Source organism: Pagrus major, chromosome 6, assembly GCF_040436345.1.
Source record: "Pagrus major chromosome 6, Pma_NU_1.0".
NCBI classification, from domain to species: Eukaryota; Metazoa; Chordata; class Actinopteri; order Spariformes; family Sparidae; genus Pagrus; species Pagrus major.
The window spans coordinates 16,834,138-16,852,576 of record NC_133220.1 but is presented as its reverse complement, the minus strand read 5'-3'; the positions used below and the strand labels follow the sequence as shown (position 1 = coordinate 16,852,576).

Genomic DNA, 18,439 nt, shown 5'->3' with positions numbered 1-18,439 from the left:
CTGTAAAACCTGAATTTTACATTGAAAAAAAGAAATCCACGATCAGCTGTTGAATTCAGAGACAAACAGGCCGTTATATTCATCTGCATACAACAAAATGACAAAGAAACTATTTGCATATCTGTGTGGCAGCATTTATTGAACATTTTAGTCAGGTTTCTCAGAAGCAACAGTTGCTGAGAACTGGTAGTCATATATGAATCTGATTAGTCATCCACTATAAATATAACCAAATGAAAGTGAGCAGAATGAGAATCACAACTGTCAACCTGCCATTTTTCAGACGCTGTGTGCAGCAGGAGGATAATTGGCCGTTGTTAGCTTGAAGGAACATGTTCTACACTTCAGTCCTATTACTGCAAAAACAAAGATAAATGTCAGTATCTCCTGATTGTCCAGACAAAAGAAAAAAAATGTTGGTGTGAAGACAGACAGAAACAGAGAGAAAAGGGGGGGGAATAGTGTGTGTGTGTGTGTGAGAGAGAGAGAGTTCAGTGGCCTTCTGCAGGCTGGTGTGTCTGAGATTCGCTTGGACTCTGATCTTGAGGTTTATTTAAGCTGAATTCCGTGGGCTCATCAGGACCGGGTTACAAAAATCCTCCTATAGAACTAGAAAGAATGTGCAGCGCATACAGTTCTGCATAAGGCACAAAGGCATGTCTTTAGAGGTGGGGGCAGGCATCAAAAGACAGGCAGAGGAGGGATTTCTTTAGAGGCTGGGGGCAAAGAAGGTATTTCGGAGCTCCATTCAATGCCAGGGAGAGGAGAGGAGAGGAGAGGAGAAGAGAGGAGAGGAGAGGAGGCGTACAGTTTTGTGGTAAAGGGTGCATTTCCAGGGGACGTTAGGAACTTAAAGTGTGTGCCGTTAACTCCCCGACACCTCCTCTGTTATTGGCGGTTACTTAGCTACAGTTAGTCTCCTCTGAACCTGACGGGCTACGATTAGTTTTTGGTAAATGCAAAAGAGAAATTTATTTTAGGTCCCTCTGTAAACATTTAATTCTTTACTATGCATTATAATGTAATAATAAGCAGAATTGTGTCTATTAATGTATTTCTCAACAACTATAACTCCTCCTGTGGCCACTCATAAGTGGAGGCTGGTGTCTACACGGATAATGAATGAAAATGTGATATAACACAGTAATATGCCTCCAAAGGAGAAGGTAGAATTGTTGACAAATAATGTATATTAATAAGCACTTTAAAATGTCCTCACAACAGCCTTATCGTGTTTTTAAAACCATTTACTAAATGTTTATATTATATACTGAAAAGTGTTGGCCAAAAATGTGTCAAACTTTACTTACATTTTTTTTTGACAAATCCTTTCTGCATTGTTTTGCATCTCTCTTACACGGGGATTTAAAAAAATAGTCTCTGTCCATACAACACACCTGAAGAAACCTGCAGGAAGGAGATTGTTTACTCTGGACGGTTGCTTAGCTACAGAAAATACTATGAACGAGGCAGGGAAACGTGACTGCTCTTCACAGACCCCTCTCGGATCATTTGTCAGCAAAACAAAAAAATCATCAAACACTGTAAGCAGCCGTTTTTGTCTCTCTTTTCCATCACTGTGTTATCAATGTCCATTTGTGTCTTTGTAAATATAACATTAAAAAACACAACATCCATTCCGTCCCAGTACAAACTCAAATACTCCAATATCATAATACATACTCCAAGTTCACATTTGCCAATGATGCTGATGGTTGATGTGATAAATGTGTGCGTCTTTATCATCATTTCCAAAATCTCAGTTTCTGTCTGTCCAGAAGTAAAACGGTTTCTGGGTATCTTCAAACTGGAAGTTTCACAAAAGCTCCGTTTTCAGTGACCTGAAAAACCGTTTACGTGTGTACGAAATGCCAAAACAAAAGCTTTATTTTAAGTAATACCTGTGTGCGTGTGGACAGGGCTTTAGTGTGATTAATGTTTTCTGGAGTACAAGTGTTTTCTGCTTCGTCTGTACACTGGAGTCTGGCTGCTTTAAATGGCATTAAATACCCCTGCTGATGCACTTAAAAGTGAGTTACTCTGGCTGGAAAGATTCACAAAAAAAAGAATTAACACAGAAGTACTACAACAAATTACCTTGCATTTTACCCTGAATAAGAAGCTGAATGTCTTTTTTATTATAAACTCATATAATAAAATCTAAACATAGCTTTTGATGTATTATTAGTATTTTGTTTAATTTAAAACAGGCATCTGAGAAGACAAAAATGCATATGGTTAAGTGGATAACAGGTCTTGAGGGCTTTGAGAGCAGATTTGATCAGTCCCTGGTCAGTATATGTCTCTAAGCCATCTCCATGACCTTCTTGATCCAGTCCACATAGACAGAGACCCGGATGAAGATGTTGGGCTGCCCCTGGCGTCCGCAGCGCCTCATGGGGATGATCACACCCTCGAGTACCCAGCAGTCCCTGTTCTGACATGCCAGAGGGCCGCCGTAGTCTCTCTGCAGACACACAGGAACAACACTCTGGAGTCATTATTTGTCTCTGTTATGACTGACTGTCACTGCTGAGGTTGGAAACATCTTGCAGTCACATCTTGTCCAGTCCACTTCCATTATCCAAATGGTGAATGTGTTTGATTTATAGGAACGTATAAATAGCTGTATGTATAGCTTTACTTAAAGTGATTTCCGTCATCAAAAAGATTTTCTTCACCGTCAGGATCTGAAGTGTTAAATCTCAGCACAGCAGGGGAATGCGCTTCTATATATTCTTGCCCAGAGTTAGATGAGAAGATTGATACCACTCTTATGTGTGTTTGCTAAATATAAGCTAGAGCCAGCAGCCAGTTAGCTTAGCTTAGCATAAACAGAAAACAGCTAGCTCGGCTTTGTCCAAAGATTTTAAAAAATCCAACTACCAGTACCTCTAAAGCTAACGAACACATTATATCTTCTCATCTAACTCGCTACAAGAAAGCAAATTAGTGCATTTCCCAAAAAAATAAAATTCAGTCATTATCTACTAACCCCCACGCTAACTGAAAGTCAGATGAAGTTTCTTAGTCCACAAAACATTTCTGGAGCGTCACAGTAAAACAGTGTTTTGCAGCATTCTCCTGAACAACTGAAGTAGATGGGGACTTGTTTTAAAACATAAAAAAAAACAAAAAAAACCCAAACAAACCATAAAATGGCTCAATACAGCTTGATTGGAGTAATTCAAGTCTCCAGAAGCCCCAAGATCCCAAATTGATTTAAAAAGTCGTTATTTACATGCTTTAAACACGATCGAGTTTGTGCACCTCCTACAGTGCTAAAGGTTTTCACTTAGCAGCTACACTGAAGATTTCGGCTTAAAATAGGGAGTAAAAAACATCTTTTCAAATCCATTTTATGTTTTCTTTCACTTGTTTTTTCCCCATGTACTTCAGGTGTTTAGGAAAATGCTGCATTGCTGTTTTGCTGTAACACTCCAGAAATGTTACGTGGACTACGCAACTTCACCTGATTTTCCATCGACATGGGGGTGAGTAGATAATGACTCAATTTTTAATTTTTGGGTGAACCTTTCCTTTAACTTCAGTGTCCCTAGTTTGATTCTGGCTAGTGACCTTGTTGCTTGTTATACCCCCGTCTCTCCCCCTTTGTTTCCTGTCTGCACCTCTATTGTAACCTATCTAATGAAATTAAAATGCTAAAAATATCTTCAAAAGGAAAATAAGGGATGAAGAAACTCTGCTGCATCTCCCTGAAAAGAGAAAGCACCCAAGATGGACAGAAAACCTTTAAAACGTTTGCGTGGACACCTACCTCGCAGGCGCCTATCCCGGCCTGGAAAGAGTTTGTGCACATCTCATTCTCACGCACACGACCCCTGAAGTAACTGTTACATTCCTTGTTACTAATAACTGGTATGTGGGCCACGTTGAGGACAGTCTCATCTCCAGTCCCTTTGAAAAAGAGTGAGGAGGAGGAGGAGAAATCAGTTAGCAGCTGATATGTTGAAAGAGACGGAGAAAAGAAGAGGAAGGTGGACAGATGTTGAAGGCGTCTGGAAATAGCAATGCCATCTGTTGCTCAACGATCTGAACAGTTCTCTCATTTAGATGCAACATTACTTCAAGGGCAGAAACAAGATGCTTCTGAGAAACTAATCTATTATTAATAATTGTAATAGAAGCACAGGGCATGGCACAAAATTCTGGAGCCTGTATGAAGGCATTTGTCCTCCCTACATCCACAGCTATTCACTCTTCTATCTTTGTGGGCCCTCCTCACACGACTACTCATCCCCCTTTTCCCCCCAGTCCTACACCCGTGTAGAAGCACATTGTAGTTGCATGAAATGCAGCGTGTAGTGAATTCAGGGCGAAGTTATCACCTCTATAGGATTATACTTGCCTCTTGTCTCACCCCATCCTGCGATCTCACAGTCCGTCCCCTCAGCCACAATGTAACGCTCAGGAGGGAGGCAGATCTGAGAGACACGCTCATTAAACTGTGCAGGGCTAGAGAAAGAAGAGAGGGTCAGAGTGAAATCACTGGTATGTCTGAGTGCATGTGTGTGTGTGAGCATGCGGGGGGCACTTGACAGTACACACTATTCCAGTTGTAGCATGACCAGTTGAGACTCCGAGGGTCCACAGACGATCTTGGTGAGAGGGATGGTCTGAACGCCCGGCTCTCCCTCTTGAGGATCACGAAACAGGGTTCCCATCATGGCAGAATATCCGGGCAGGTCCACGTAGCTGTGCACACATACAAAGAAATAACGTGGAAATACAAGCAAAGAACAACCCTTTTTATTTCATGTCTTATCCTGCAATATCCTTAAAGGGACAGCTCATCTACACATCAAAAAATGTTTTCATCTTATGTCAGTGCAGTTTATCCACATTGTTTTGACATGAGCTGATTTGGAGATGTCTGTCTAATCGCGAACCAGGCTCGGCTTTTGGTGCTCAAAGCGCCAAAAAAAACCAAAAAAACCCACACTGTGTAGAGAGAAGTGTGCATCTACTTACAGGAAAAAGGTGCGGGATGTAAACATTAATGGTGTCCTCCTCTCAGGGACATGCATAGACATTTTGGTGAGGCAAGGGCTGAAGAGAAAAAGGGGCACTCTCCCCATTCACTGGTTCTGTATTTCCCCCCCGGTGTTCACACACCCTTTATTTGCATCGCTGGCAAGTCCACAAAACTCCTATTCATTTTCACTGTGTTCATTTTTTGTTGATATTAAAACCTGTTTAGAACTAGCCTCTATTTTGTGTCTCTGCTTGATAATTATCTCTGCAACTACAAGGTCTATTTGAATAATCAAGGTATCATAACAACAGGAACACTTGAAATAATTGCCCAGATGTGTAAGTATATATGTCACTGGGTCTGAGTAAATTAAGTTGGCACAAAGCATAAATGAAAGATTTTTTAAAGAAAATACAATTTCAGAATGAATATCCCTGAGGAATGGTGCAGCTGCAGCTCCAAATCTCTAGCAAACAATATTAAAACATCTGAACATTACCTCTGCCAACTTTTACACTGCCATTCTGAGTGATTACTGAGTAGTGCTGCTAGCATGGCTAAGTTGTAGTCCCTAGTGTTGGTGAATAGATCACAAAAATCTGAACAACATTACTTACATTTTTCATGACAAATCACCTCTGTATGGCTCTTATTTTGCACCTCAGCATACATGAATGGTGGATTTTGGCTGCTTGAAACAGCAAGTTCATGAATTTAAATGACCCTAGTGATGCACCCTGCCAATGGCTCCAAAAAGCTTTAAATAAATAACGTTTACCAGGAGGAGAAACACTGCTTGGTGCTGATCACCCATCTGGGGTTAACCAGGGATCCTCCACAGAAATGGTTTCCTTTCCTGCACACGAGAGGTCGGAAGTCACACACAGCACAGCAGCAGGATGTATTTGACTTGCTCATAACCAGCTCTCAGACTCACCTGTCTCTGAGGCTCACTGTCCATGGCGAGTTACCGGGAACCCCGTTCACGATACGTAACCTCGACCTCTGGATGCGGTCCTCTCTCTTCCCGCACTCGCTGAACTCCACCTTCTCTGCGTTCACAAAGAGGTGACATGTATTTGTAAAAACACTTGAGAAAGCTGGCTGTCAACTATGAAATGTTGCCTCATAATCATTCAGAAACTAACCTACTGGTTCAGTCATGGACACTTTCTCTCCAGCTGTTTGGAAACACAAGAAACAGATGAATCGTTAAATTGCCAACAGCTCCGGCTGAATTGTCATCACACAGTGCATTAAACCACTCAGAGGAATCTTAAAATAGACAAAAGAAAGCAGAGTTAGGTACCACACTGTTTGATGGCACAGTAGTCAAACTCAGTTTTGGGATCAGTGGTGTAGCACCAGGGTCCGTGCTGGTCCCCATCTGGGTTACGACAGTAGTTCTCAGTCAGATTGGCCTCAGGATGCGTCCATGGGTTTATCCTAGAAAATCATACAGATGGTTTTTAAGGCTGTAAGCATCTCATATATGTTGTAAATAAGTGGGGTGAGCATGCTGCTTTTCAAAAACTGTAGACGTTATTTTAATGGAGTGACTCCTCCATTTCCATGAATATAATAGTGGGAGAAAAGTGTCCCAGTGTTGTTTTAAGTATATTTAATTAAAGTCGTGTTTCTACCTAAAGAACCCAGAACTTCTAGTTTTCAGGAAGTACTTTTTAAGGAAATTAAAGGTTCCTTTTGTCCGTTGTTTTCTGTGATACAACTGCAGTCTAAAGAAAAAAGCGGCAGCTATTTTTACACATAATTTTTGCAAACAACAATGATGACGCCATATCAAGCATTTTCCAATTCATCGTTGGCCCTCCTGATGTGTCGAAGCACAATGAACAAAAACAACAACAACAACTACAACAAAAGCAGCTGCAGATTTTTTTTTAATTATAGCAAAAAATAAAAGCCGGAAATACTCAATCAGAATTGTTCAGCACAGCAAGCCCCTCTCTAAGTTCCTGTATTTTTGAAAGTTCTACCCTCTTAATAACAGGGAGGATGGGCCTCTCTATTGGGATGTACCTGTTGTGCTGGTTGTGGTAACCATAATTAACCTATAATTGCCAGAACACACACTTAAGAATGTGCGTCTTGCCTGAAAACGTCTGTTTGGCACCATTAGATAGTTTAATGGGAGTGCCGTCCTTGGTTTTTCTTTTTTGACTTATAACAGGGAGTGCCGTGACAATAAAGTATCATGAATGTTGAATCTTGAAAGCTGTGTCATAGAGGTCCCCAAAGCATATAAACTCTTTTCCTCTTGGATAAAAAATCATCTGTGTCTTTGTAGTTTTTAAACAACCATCGTACTTGGTCCGGTGAGGTGTGTTAACGTTCCATTTCTGGCAGGTGATCCCCTTACGAGTTTTGCGGACCATGCCTCTGTAGTTTCTTCCATTTTCATGGTAGCAATCTGGAAAAAAGATTTCATCATGACAGTGACCTTGATGAATTATGGCACACAGTGAAGGCTGTTATAATGTTATAAAAATGGGATATAAGACACGAAGGACAATGAGCTTTATTTGTTAATTTGCGGGTTTTAGCAACCTCTAGGAAGTTTTTCAAAAAACTCAAACATGGTGGACATTATGTACACTGACTCTATATATTACTACCATAAGGATTCTGTATTTCTACGCTAGATTTGTATCATTCAAAACTGCATTTAAACCTTAAAGTGAGACTATTTAACCTTTTGCTGAACAGCAGCCACTGTGACTAATATATGTAGCCTATGACTCACTGAAAAACATGATAAGGGTTAATGCAATTCATAGTGTACCAGTTGCACAAGAAATACAGATACAATCAGCTAACATTAGTCATCCGAAGCTATGGGTCAAACCAGACCAATTAAAGCGGTAGCAGCAAAGTCTATTAGTGAACTGACCGAGGGTGTACAACTTTTCATTTGTAAAAGGATGACTGTGCTGTTTCCTCTTTCACAAGTAAGAGTTGTGCTTTTTATATCAGAAAATTAAATTTACAGAACTGTCATAGACAAAAAAATGTATATGATCAATCAAAGTAAACTGACTCTTATTGGTGTTTTGGTCAATATTCTTCTTTATAATCCCAATATCCCAAACTACTGTTGCGTAGTGTATATTTCTATTGTTATTATATGATATACATACAGTTTTAGGGCCATTACAACATAGTTTCATTTCTATCCATTACAGCAGTTAATGTAATCAGTAATCTTGTCACTGAAGTCGTCGTTGTTGAAGTCATACCTTCAGCCTCGATGTCGTCTGCACAGCGTTTGATCTGTAAGCACAGAGCAGTCCTCATCTCTGACACAGATGTGAAGCACCAGGGAGCCTCCGACCCATCTGGGTTACGACAGTAGTTCTCCTCCAAACCCCTGAAAGAGATGTGGAACACGGTCAGGTAGAAGTAGTTTGGTTTGGTTTTATTATGTCATAAAACAAGCCACACATGCCACCACACTTTCCCACTTATTCTCAAACAAAAACACACAGAGTGAATCAGTGAGAAAGCTGCACATCCCCTTTTCTATGTATTTTCTCAGACTCCCAGTGCTGCTGCCGCTACTTGTAAAGCTGACTTATTGCCATGGCACTAAATTAGTTTTTTGCTTGGTTGGTTCTGATCGTGAGGTCTCTACACCTCCGAGCAGGAGATAAAGTGGAAGGGATGTCTGCCCTCTCAGTCAGCCTGCTCAGATGCAGGTGTTACAGGTCAGCCTGCTGTTTCCACATGATTTTCCCACAGTTCTTCGCAAATTTTCCCAATTTGTTCCTGTGAGTGATTTTTGGAATGTCCTCACCAGCACAATCTGTAAGCGGGCCTGTTGTTGTTTAAAAGACTATGGTAATAGAAATGACATGCATAGTTAGTTTTCACTGGATCAAAGCCACAAACGTTTTTTTAAAGAAACTTTTGAACATTTCGGCAACAACTACTGTACGATAATGTCCAGCGTCTCACCATTTATTCACTGAGCAACCTTTTATTTACACAAACATACCGTTCTATATCTGCCTGGCCCTGTTTATTTGTAGACATAAAGATTATACAGATGTGACAAACTTCTCGGATGGACGGCTCAAACGCTCATAATCAGTTTTGGCATGATGAATGGATCACTGCGTCACAAATAGGTTTAATATTCATTTCACAACCATACTGCCACTCAGAGTGCTTTTTAATGTGCGGCTGCTGACTATCTATCATCTCCTGTCAAGTGTCAGCAGAGAAATAAGATCGCAAAGAAATTTCACTGCACTGACATTTTAACATTAATATTCATGTGTGGAGCAAACAGAGCCGTTTCAAACTGAGGCTGTGAGTGCAGAACATCAACCCGAAGCACTTTCACCTTTCAAACACACTCAACTTCTTCTCCCTCCTCCATTGTACTGTGCGTCACTTACTTGCATTCGTATGTGTTTGGGTAGAAGGGATGCTCATGAGGCTCTTGGGCGTCCCACCGCTGACAGGGGATACCTGACGTCGTCTCGTTGACTTTGCCGCGGTAATCCTCCCCTCGGCCGCGGAAACAGTTGGTGGTGAAGCTGGAGCGCTGGCGTTTCTCAACCCGCACCTCAGCTGGAGGGGAGCAGAGAGTCGAAGAGGAAGTAAATTAGCATTATAGGTCACCTCTGGACTTCACAGAGGGGAGGTTAGTTAATGTGGTTAATATTAGTACGAGGAGGACTAAAGCCACTGAAGGAGAGAGAGGACTTTGTGATTTATGTTCTGTTATTGTAGGGAAATCAAGAGCTGTTTCTTTCTTTCTCTTTTCCAGAACATTTAATGTGATGGTACAGAATGAGCCTAAAAACTGCTGCGTACTGAAGTTGTTACAGGAAGTTAAAGTCCACTTTCACTCAAAAAGTGAGTTTTTGAGAATGAGGTGCAAAATGATGTTTGTGCAAAATTTGACACTAGAAGGCTGTCTTCAAATGTATCTGCTGAAGGTGGAAAGTTTCTCTGTGCTCAGAGTTAAACTTTTGAAACAAACAATAGTTGAGGGAGAAGGAGAAGATGCCTATCGGTCATCTGCACATGTAAAGGACTTTATGTTTCCCCGCATCTCCTCCTGTTGTTGTTGTTGTTGTACCAGAGCATTATCCAGCCCGTCCTACTGTACTGCCCCACCTGCTTCTTTAACATGCAATCTGTTAAAAGCCGGGCCAAACTTACAGCACAACAGCACAACTGCCAGGATAATTGGTCTCCCCTCACCCGGCCTTACAAAGCTGAACAATATGGCCATTACACGCATTGCAACTTCAACAGAACAGGACATCACACATCCACTGAGTGTGACCTCACTGCCCTCAGGGTGGTGGCACTGAGCTCCGAGGTGCAGAAGGGCTCCCTCGCTGATCCCCGCAGCTGTAGAACAGGGCTGATTGTGGGTTGTAATTGCTGTGTGCTGTTATATGTACTGTTTTTGAAACACTGTCTGTTGCATGTACTGTCTGTGTGACGGGTTCGCTGCTGTGAAAAGGAATTTCCCCTCAGGATAATAAAGTCTGAGTAGTCTAACGAGGTAATCAAAGTTTTTGATGTAAAAATAATACAATATCAGACACAAATTACTTAATTTAATGAGAGTGTTTTTATGCCTCAAAAACTTGTCTGGAGGGAATTTTTAATTAATCTGACTAAATAATCTTAAAAGTAATGATCTAAAAAGTGTGACATTGAGAAAATTACATTACATTTACTCAAATGTGAAGAGCCAAACTCCCTGGTACAGATCAATTATTTATTAGTTAGCCCAGGTTATTGATTGAAATTATTTATTGACAGTATAAAATATATATGACATATATAAATAAATAATAGACGCACAGCCTCACCAGGCAGCAAATATCTTTGTACAATATAATACAGTTAATTCAAAGTATTTCCATCATGTTGAGTCTATGTGAATAACTTAAATAACTTCAATTAAGTTAATCTAATTTTTAAAGTTTTAGACATAAAAGTAATCCACATGTAATACATTAATTTTAGGCATATTACTTGAAAAAATGCATTAACTCAATTTAATTTAGGCAGACTAAGTTATTTTATGTATTCAAATCAACTCAACATGATGGAAATACTTTGCATTAAATGATATATTTACCTAGAATGTATGTAATTGCATTATTTATACATAAAGTCAGAGTTTTAGGGAAATTATCTTTTTGACTGTGTAATATTTGTCAAAAGGATAAAACATAATAAAGCCCATGAGCATATTTCCATTGTGGTCCTTTGGGTGTAGGTGTGTATAAATCCAGGATCTGAATGAACAGATCTAAAGGAACATTCTCACAATATTCTCCTGATTGTGTTTTATTTGTCTGATACATCAACAGAAAACTGGTAAAAACACCCAGAACGAAAAAAGAAACTGTGACATTTTGGTTTTGATCTTTTTGTTGATTCGTTTCACAAGAATAAATTTTTTTGACTCAACGCTGCACCACAAGATGGTGCTATCTTATAGAGCTTTTTGCCCCAGTGATCTCCGCCCTCGGTGGAAATGCCAATGTTGCCAGTGTCGTGTTGCACAACTCTCGTTTCGAAATCCTGGAGAAAACACTGAAATGGCTTGTTTATTTATTTACTTATGTTCTGAAGGTAAAGGTTCAGCATTTGAGTCTGACTGGCATGTAAAAAGTAAAGGTATTCAATTTTGTTTATATGTAATTTTAGTCCAAAATGCCTTTTACGTTCTACCTTTAAATTTTGCTGTTATCTACAGTTTGCTCCTTCTACTCCAAATGAAAGCTAATCCACTGACACACACTCAAAACTCACACAAACTAAATTAAAATAAACCGTATAAAGAAAAACAAAATAATAAGAAAACACAGTAATTAACATTTAATTAACCCGAGACCTTGTGAGACAATGCAGGGGCTTGTATCACTGACAAACATCCGCACTCTTTAGCTGCGTTTACTCTTAAATCAAACAGAGTCATTAGGGCAGTCGTGAAGAGTTTCACAGTTCGGGAAGTAATTTGCACAAACACCAAAAAGGTGATTTTTCTAAATTTAATTACAGCGACTTAATGAGACTCCTTAATTCCACTGTGTCTCCTCCTAATGGCACAGGAATCAGCTCAATTCAGCTCACGTCTCCTCTGTTTTACAGAAGAAACTAATGACAAAAACAGAGCAGAAGAAACAGGCAAGAAGATCCACAGATCTGATCTAGTAAACGTGTGCTAGGATAGAAAACATTACAGTCCGGCTGCAACAATTATTTTAATCTTGTTTAATCAATTAATTCTTTGGTCTATAATCTCAGAAAACACTGAAAAATGCCTGTTAGAATTTCCCAAAGTCCGAGGTGACTATCACAAGTCCAAAACACAGATATATTCAGTTAAAAGGGCTCTGTGTAATATATTAATCACTTCTTTTATTGGCCATATGGGAGCGGATTGTAACGTGCTGTGAGACATGAGACCTTCCCCGTCTCTCTCGGTTGGCTATACAAGCCTGGGGGCGATTTGTTCAGTTGTTTAATGCTGCTGGACTGTGGATTTTGTGACTAGCATCGGGTTTTCCACGACCGGCTTCGAGCACAACACAGAAGATCCACAGAGCTCCTTTAACGATTATTGTAAAACTAAGAAAAGCCACAAATCTTCACATTTGAGAGGACGAAAATAGAGAATTAATTTAATTAATCCATTGTCATCATAGTTTCTGACAAATTGTTTTGATCAATTAACCAACTAATCGTTCGATCTCTAGTGTTATTAGAGGCAGTGTTGTAAAAAGTACTCAAAAGCCACAATTGAGTAAAAGTAACAAAAGTGTGTGAAAATATTACTTTGATAAAAGTGAAAGTCGTCCAAGTCTAAAAGTATCTGACATTAAATGTACTTATCCAAAGTAATTTTCTGGCATAAAGGTACTTATGTATAAAAAGTACAAGTTAAAGTAAATTATACATTTGTCTACATGTTTGCATGCGTTTATCGGCCTGAACAATGATCGATCATTCAATATTTTTCAGAATCAGCATCTTCAGAGTTCTGATTTTAAAAAATAAACAAGTACAGTGCTAGAGTAAATGTACTTAGTTACATTCCACTGCTGATGATGAGTATTTTTAAAAGGGATAATATAACAAAAACATTTTCTTACTGCACTTGCTGATCTCACAGTTCTCCCTCTCCATCTCGGTGTCTGTGGTGTAACACCAGGGCACCGGAGAGGCGTCGGGGTTACGGCAGTAGTTATCATCTAAACTTTTATCAGGATACCTGAAAAAGACAAATAATTTATTATACCCACAATAACAAAATGAAGGTTTTAAACAGTTTGAAAGCTGTGAGATTCACGACACACCGGCCCACAATTAATTCAACTAATGAGGCACGAGACAGGTGCTACGGTGATGAATACTTGATTACTTTTCAGGCTGGTAGATGTGTTGGTGAGGATACTGCTGGTCCCATCTCTGACACTCTCTGCCGCTCATGGTGTGGTCGACCTGCCCTCTGTAGTCCTCTCCGTTACATGTGATACAAACCTCTGCAAACACACACAGATTAAACTCAAAAGACCGTGCAGAAACATTTCACTTTACAGGGCACATCATTTGCTAATTATTTCCTTGAAAGGAGCTGATTATTGTCATTTTTAAGGAAGGTTTCTGGACTATGTAATTTGTTGCTAATTACAGGGAAAATGGAGAATGTGTTAAATTGGTACACTTGGTAATTACAACCTTCTTTTACCAAAGTAACCATCTTTTAGTCAGAGCGCAGCAGGCAGCTGAACATGCAAGAAATGCGAAATTTGTATTAATGTGTGAAACATACAAATCAGCACAGGGAATAAAGTCTCCAACGAAATTAATGGATTATTTTGTTAAATGGATCAGTTTTCTGGTAATTAAGATTTAAGGAGTTCTTTCACAGAAATTTCTCTAGAAGTCAACATCTGTTTATAAACTGTATCCAACCATCACATTTATTTTCCCAATTATTCCTTTAAAAACTCAAATGAATGATTGAGTAATTACAGTGTGTACAGTCTTATAATATTGTCACTATCTTCCCTTTAATCTGGACCAAATTATGTGGTTCAGTCTGTGAAACAATGACTTTAAGTGTCTTGATTAGATCTTATTCTGTAACATGTTTGATGAAAAAGGATGAAAAATGAAATAACTAGATGTTTGATTCCTTACTGAGACAGGACACTTCATGTATAATAGCATGATGGTGTTTATAAATAATTGGGATGTACCATCTTTGCACTGGGGGATGTTGCAGCTTTCATAACGTCGCTCGGGGTCGGTGGTGTAGCACCACGGACCAATTCGGTCCCCGTCTGGATTCCTGCAGTAGTTCAACTCCAGACCATTCGTCGCTGTCGGAATCCACCTGAGACGAGAGACAGTTTTACAGTTTATACAGTGCAGTCAAAATGTTTAAGGACAGAGATACATTTTGTATGTTTTATGAGTTTGTTGCAGCATTGGATTTGAAATGAAATGAAACAGCGACTATGAGGTTAAAGTGCCGACTCTCAGCTTAATTTCGAGGGTCTTCACACCCACATCAGATCAGTCGTGAGGCAGATGGAGCTTTTTTAATTGCACAGTCCCCCAATTTGAGAGAACATAAAGTAATTTGACACTTTAAGCTTCATGGAGGCCAATTAATTTAAGCTGAACACACACATTATTAACATATCATAATGTTATTTTGCTGTGAAGCTCCAGAAATGTTTTGTGGACTATAAAACTTCACTTGATGCTCCATCAACTTTTCGTTTTTAAATTGTATTGAAATGATTGTGTTTGGTCGCCTGATAAATCACTCCGATGTTCACTCTTCTTTTAGCTACGGTTTGGTCACCACTAGCGACAGAGAACAACATCTGGATCTTTAGCTCCTAGATGTTCAACTTTTAATCACCACCACGAAGACTTTGTCTGACTGCTGTCTGATGCTGAGCAGGCAGCATACAGAGGGTTTATGAGTTTTTGGCTGCCATCAGCTGTCAGAAACAAGGTTGATGGGAGTCGTGTTTTTGGACCAGAGAACCAAAACAGAGTGCTAAAAGAGGCTGAAAAGCTCTGAAGTGCCAAGTGACTCCTTTCACAAATGTATCTAAAAATACTAGTTTTTACTTTGTTATTGCAAATATAAACAGTCAATGAGCGCATGAAATCTACATGTCTGAGTATCTTCGCTGCTGACGCCATCTTTACTTCCTGCTTGTTTTGGGGGGTTTTTGTGTTCGGTCCTCGTTTTTAGTGAAGTGAAACTCACATCGTCAGTTGGACTGAGGTTCAGGACCATTAAACTGTTTGACCATAAAACACCTCTTGTTTGTTTGACTGTATGATAATAATCTATGGACTGTTGCGTCCTCCTGGAGACTGAAGTGTCTCACCTGTGATCGTGAGGAAACTTGGACCACCACTGTTGGCAGGTGAGTCCGCTTCTTGTGGTGAAGACTTTCCCTCTGTAGTCTTCTCCTTTACCCACGATGCACTTTCTGACATAGACTTCATAATAAAAAACAACCAGTCAGGCAGCTCCAGCACAAATACATCACATTGCTCTCTTTAACGTCACACGTGAGTCTCACCTTTCTTCTCATAGAGGTCACAGTTGACGTTTCTCTTCACCTCTGCGTTGCTCCCATCACCCACCCAGGGCAGGTGTTTACAGGTGACAGTCGGACGAGTCTCATGGTTAAACGCTCTGCGTTGAGAGATATTTCAAAGTCCATGTATACAAACTTACGACTGTTTACTATGTTATCATGAATCACTTTCTTAGTGTCAATAAATGAATCAGCCAGCTTTTAAGATCATTAATGCAGCACAATACAATGCAGAAATTATTTTTATCACAACTTCACATCTGTCAGCATTAGTAATCTTGATACATAATGATCATCAAGGTTTTAAAACACACCCCCAAGTTATCTTAGCTTATTTGGACGCAAAGACAAGAGCTGACCTCCTGTAAGTTTGAAAGCCAAAATAAGAGAATCAATATGCAGATATTTGCTGTGATAATTATATATTAAATAATGATTTATTATTGTTACTAATGTTATTATTGTTGTTGTAGTTAAAATGTTTCTTTAATTCTTATGTTTCACTGCTTTTGTTGTAAAACACTGATGTGTTTTTCTGACAATTATCGAGCTCTTCAGTAAGAAAACAATACATAAGGCTGTTAATGGATCAATTCATTACTGGTTTTGGTCTTTTCATGGAATTCGTTCACAGTAAAAAAAAAGAATAAAAAAAAGGAATATCAAAAGACGTATCCTTAAGTTCACTGTTATAATTAACACACATTTACAGGTTCAACACTTACACCTGCAAACTGCGAGTTACACTAAATCATTAATGGACATGTTCTGGTCCTTATGATGCTCTGTAGCTTGAAGGGGCACTGTGTAGTTTTGGGGGAGAGATTTTAATCAGAAGAGAAAGAAGTTTGTTTTTGTTTATGCCTAAACAAACTAAATAAACAAACTCTCTTTGTTTTCATGACTGAATAAACTGAATAAACAAACTGACCTTAAAGGACAACACAATTTCATACTGTTTTCTTTTGTTTATAGTTGGCTGAAGTAGATGGGGACTTGTTTTAAAAATTAGGTCCCATTTAAAAATGTACAAAAACATCTGAAAACAAACATAAAATATCACCATACAGCTCATCTGGTGCAATCCAAGTCATCCAAGTATGTCACCCAAATTACTTTATTTACAGACGTATGAAAAAGAGGTAGCGGTGTGCTCGAGGACTGCCTTTATATGTGCTTTCGAGGAAAAGGGTTGGCACGAGACGAAAAAACAAACTTCAGGCACTCATCGATGGAGCAGGAACAAAAATACTTGAATTAGATTAAAAAGCTTTTAACCAAAACATGGCAACTCACCAAACAATAAAAAAATACAATATACATTATTTACACCCTTGACGTGTGATTGACTGTTTGCACCCACTTAAAAAAGAGAAAAAATTACTTCTTTTGTCGGAGGAGCCATTTTATGTTTGTGTGTTTTTAAGTTATTATTTTTAAAACAAGTCTCCATCTACTTCAGTTTCTTAGAAAAATGTTGCAACGCTGTTTTGTCGTGAAGCTCCAGAAATGTTTTGTTGACCAGGAACCTTTACCTGACTCTCCATCAGCATGTGGGTGAGTAGCTAGTGACTGAATTTTTATTTTTGGATGAATTTACCTTAGTACAGTGCTGTAGTAAATGTATTCCCTTTTTTACATCCCACCACTGCTTTTTAGCTAACAACTAACAATAACACATCTATTCTAACTGTAGGCTTGTTGAGTGCCTCCTCAATCAGTATAATTAGAGTAGTTAAAGCAGCTGAAGCTGGATACCTGCAGTCCAGAGACTGTGAGCAGCGCGTGGCACAGTCCTCCAGGTTCAGGCCCGGTAACAGCAGCACTCGAGCTGCGTTCCAGGGGGTCGCAACCAGCTCTCTGCCCTCAGAGCGCTGGAAGTCATTCAGTGGACTGCGGTAGCCTGTGTTTGCAGAACAGAACAATATAAGGATGCCAGCTTGTATATAAACATGTGTTTGGTTCAGGTTTAAAGTGGAGTGCAGGTGCTGACTGGTACCAGCTGCAACATTTGGGCATGAGCCTGCACACATATAACCTTTGGACCAAGACACTGCTGCTGGTTTGTGAGATCAGAGAAAGCAGAAAAGGTAAACATCAGATTACTGCTATACAACCATAAAGTGTTATTACACCATAATGTAACATATAAAAACACATATATGACATCAAGTGGATTTCTTTTGTAGTTTTTAGTGTACAAACCCAAAGATAGATACTTAACAGTTACAAGACAGAGCAAAACACACAATAAAACTGAAGTTTAGTCTCGTTTCAACACAAAAAAATTAAATAGCAGTGAATAATTTATAACTGAAGATATAAGGATCATAAAACTAGATCTTACCAGTGGCCAGACCGACTGTCAGGAGAAAACAAGGCAGCAACAGTCTCATTGTTTGTGGTCTGTGGACGATAAAGACTTGAGTTATAACACTGGATGGAAGTCACACTGAGATCTATATCTTCTCTGAAAGGTTTTGAGGTGTAAAACATCCGCTGACGGGTCGACCTGATGAGAGAAGAGAGGAACAAGTTGGGCAGGATGTCAGAAATCCAAGCAGAAAACCTAAAAGTGTGAGTTAAACTCAGCCGCCCACACGAACACTGAGCTCTTACTCAAACAGAGGCCCTAATCCCCCAAAACACAGCCGATCAATACGAGCATCAATCATTAATGAGGGTGAGCACATCAGTCCGCCTTCATGCACTTATTTCATGATACCCTGATGCTCCAGTGACACCGGTGGACCCGACGATTAAACCAAACACCGTGCAGAAACTCAGGCTTTTATTGGAGCAGTTCTCT

General features: G+C 39.5%; 1 protein-coding gene across 1 annotated transcript; it reads right to left on the bottom strand.

The window, feature by feature from the left end:
* Nucleotides 1-112: 112 nt before the first annotated feature.
* Nucleotides 113-18,421, bottom strand: mst1 (macrophage stimulating 1). Its single transcript, XM_073469196.1, has 19 exons — nt 18,143-18,421; nt 17,978-18,036; nt 17,389-17,533; nt 15,613-15,728; nt 15,415-15,529; nt 14,260-14,396; nt 13,419-13,539; nt 13,150-13,268; nt 9,418-9,592; nt 8,254-8,384; nt 7,325-7,427; nt 6,306-6,442; nt 6,145-6,177; nt 5,934-6,048; nt 5,775-5,852; nt 4,570-4,716; nt 4,370-4,476; nt 3,779-3,918; nt 113-2,467 (listed from the first exon to the last, which is right to left on the bottom strand). The coding sequence occupies exons 2-19, from the start codon at nt 18,024-18,026 to the stop codon at nt 2,306-2,308; spliced, it is 2,130 nt and encodes a 709-aa protein (XP_073325297.1). The 5' UTR covers nt 18,027-18,036; nt 18,143-18,421; the 3' UTR covers nt 113-2,305.
* Between the last annotated feature and the right edge of the window lie 18 nt (nt 18,422-18,439).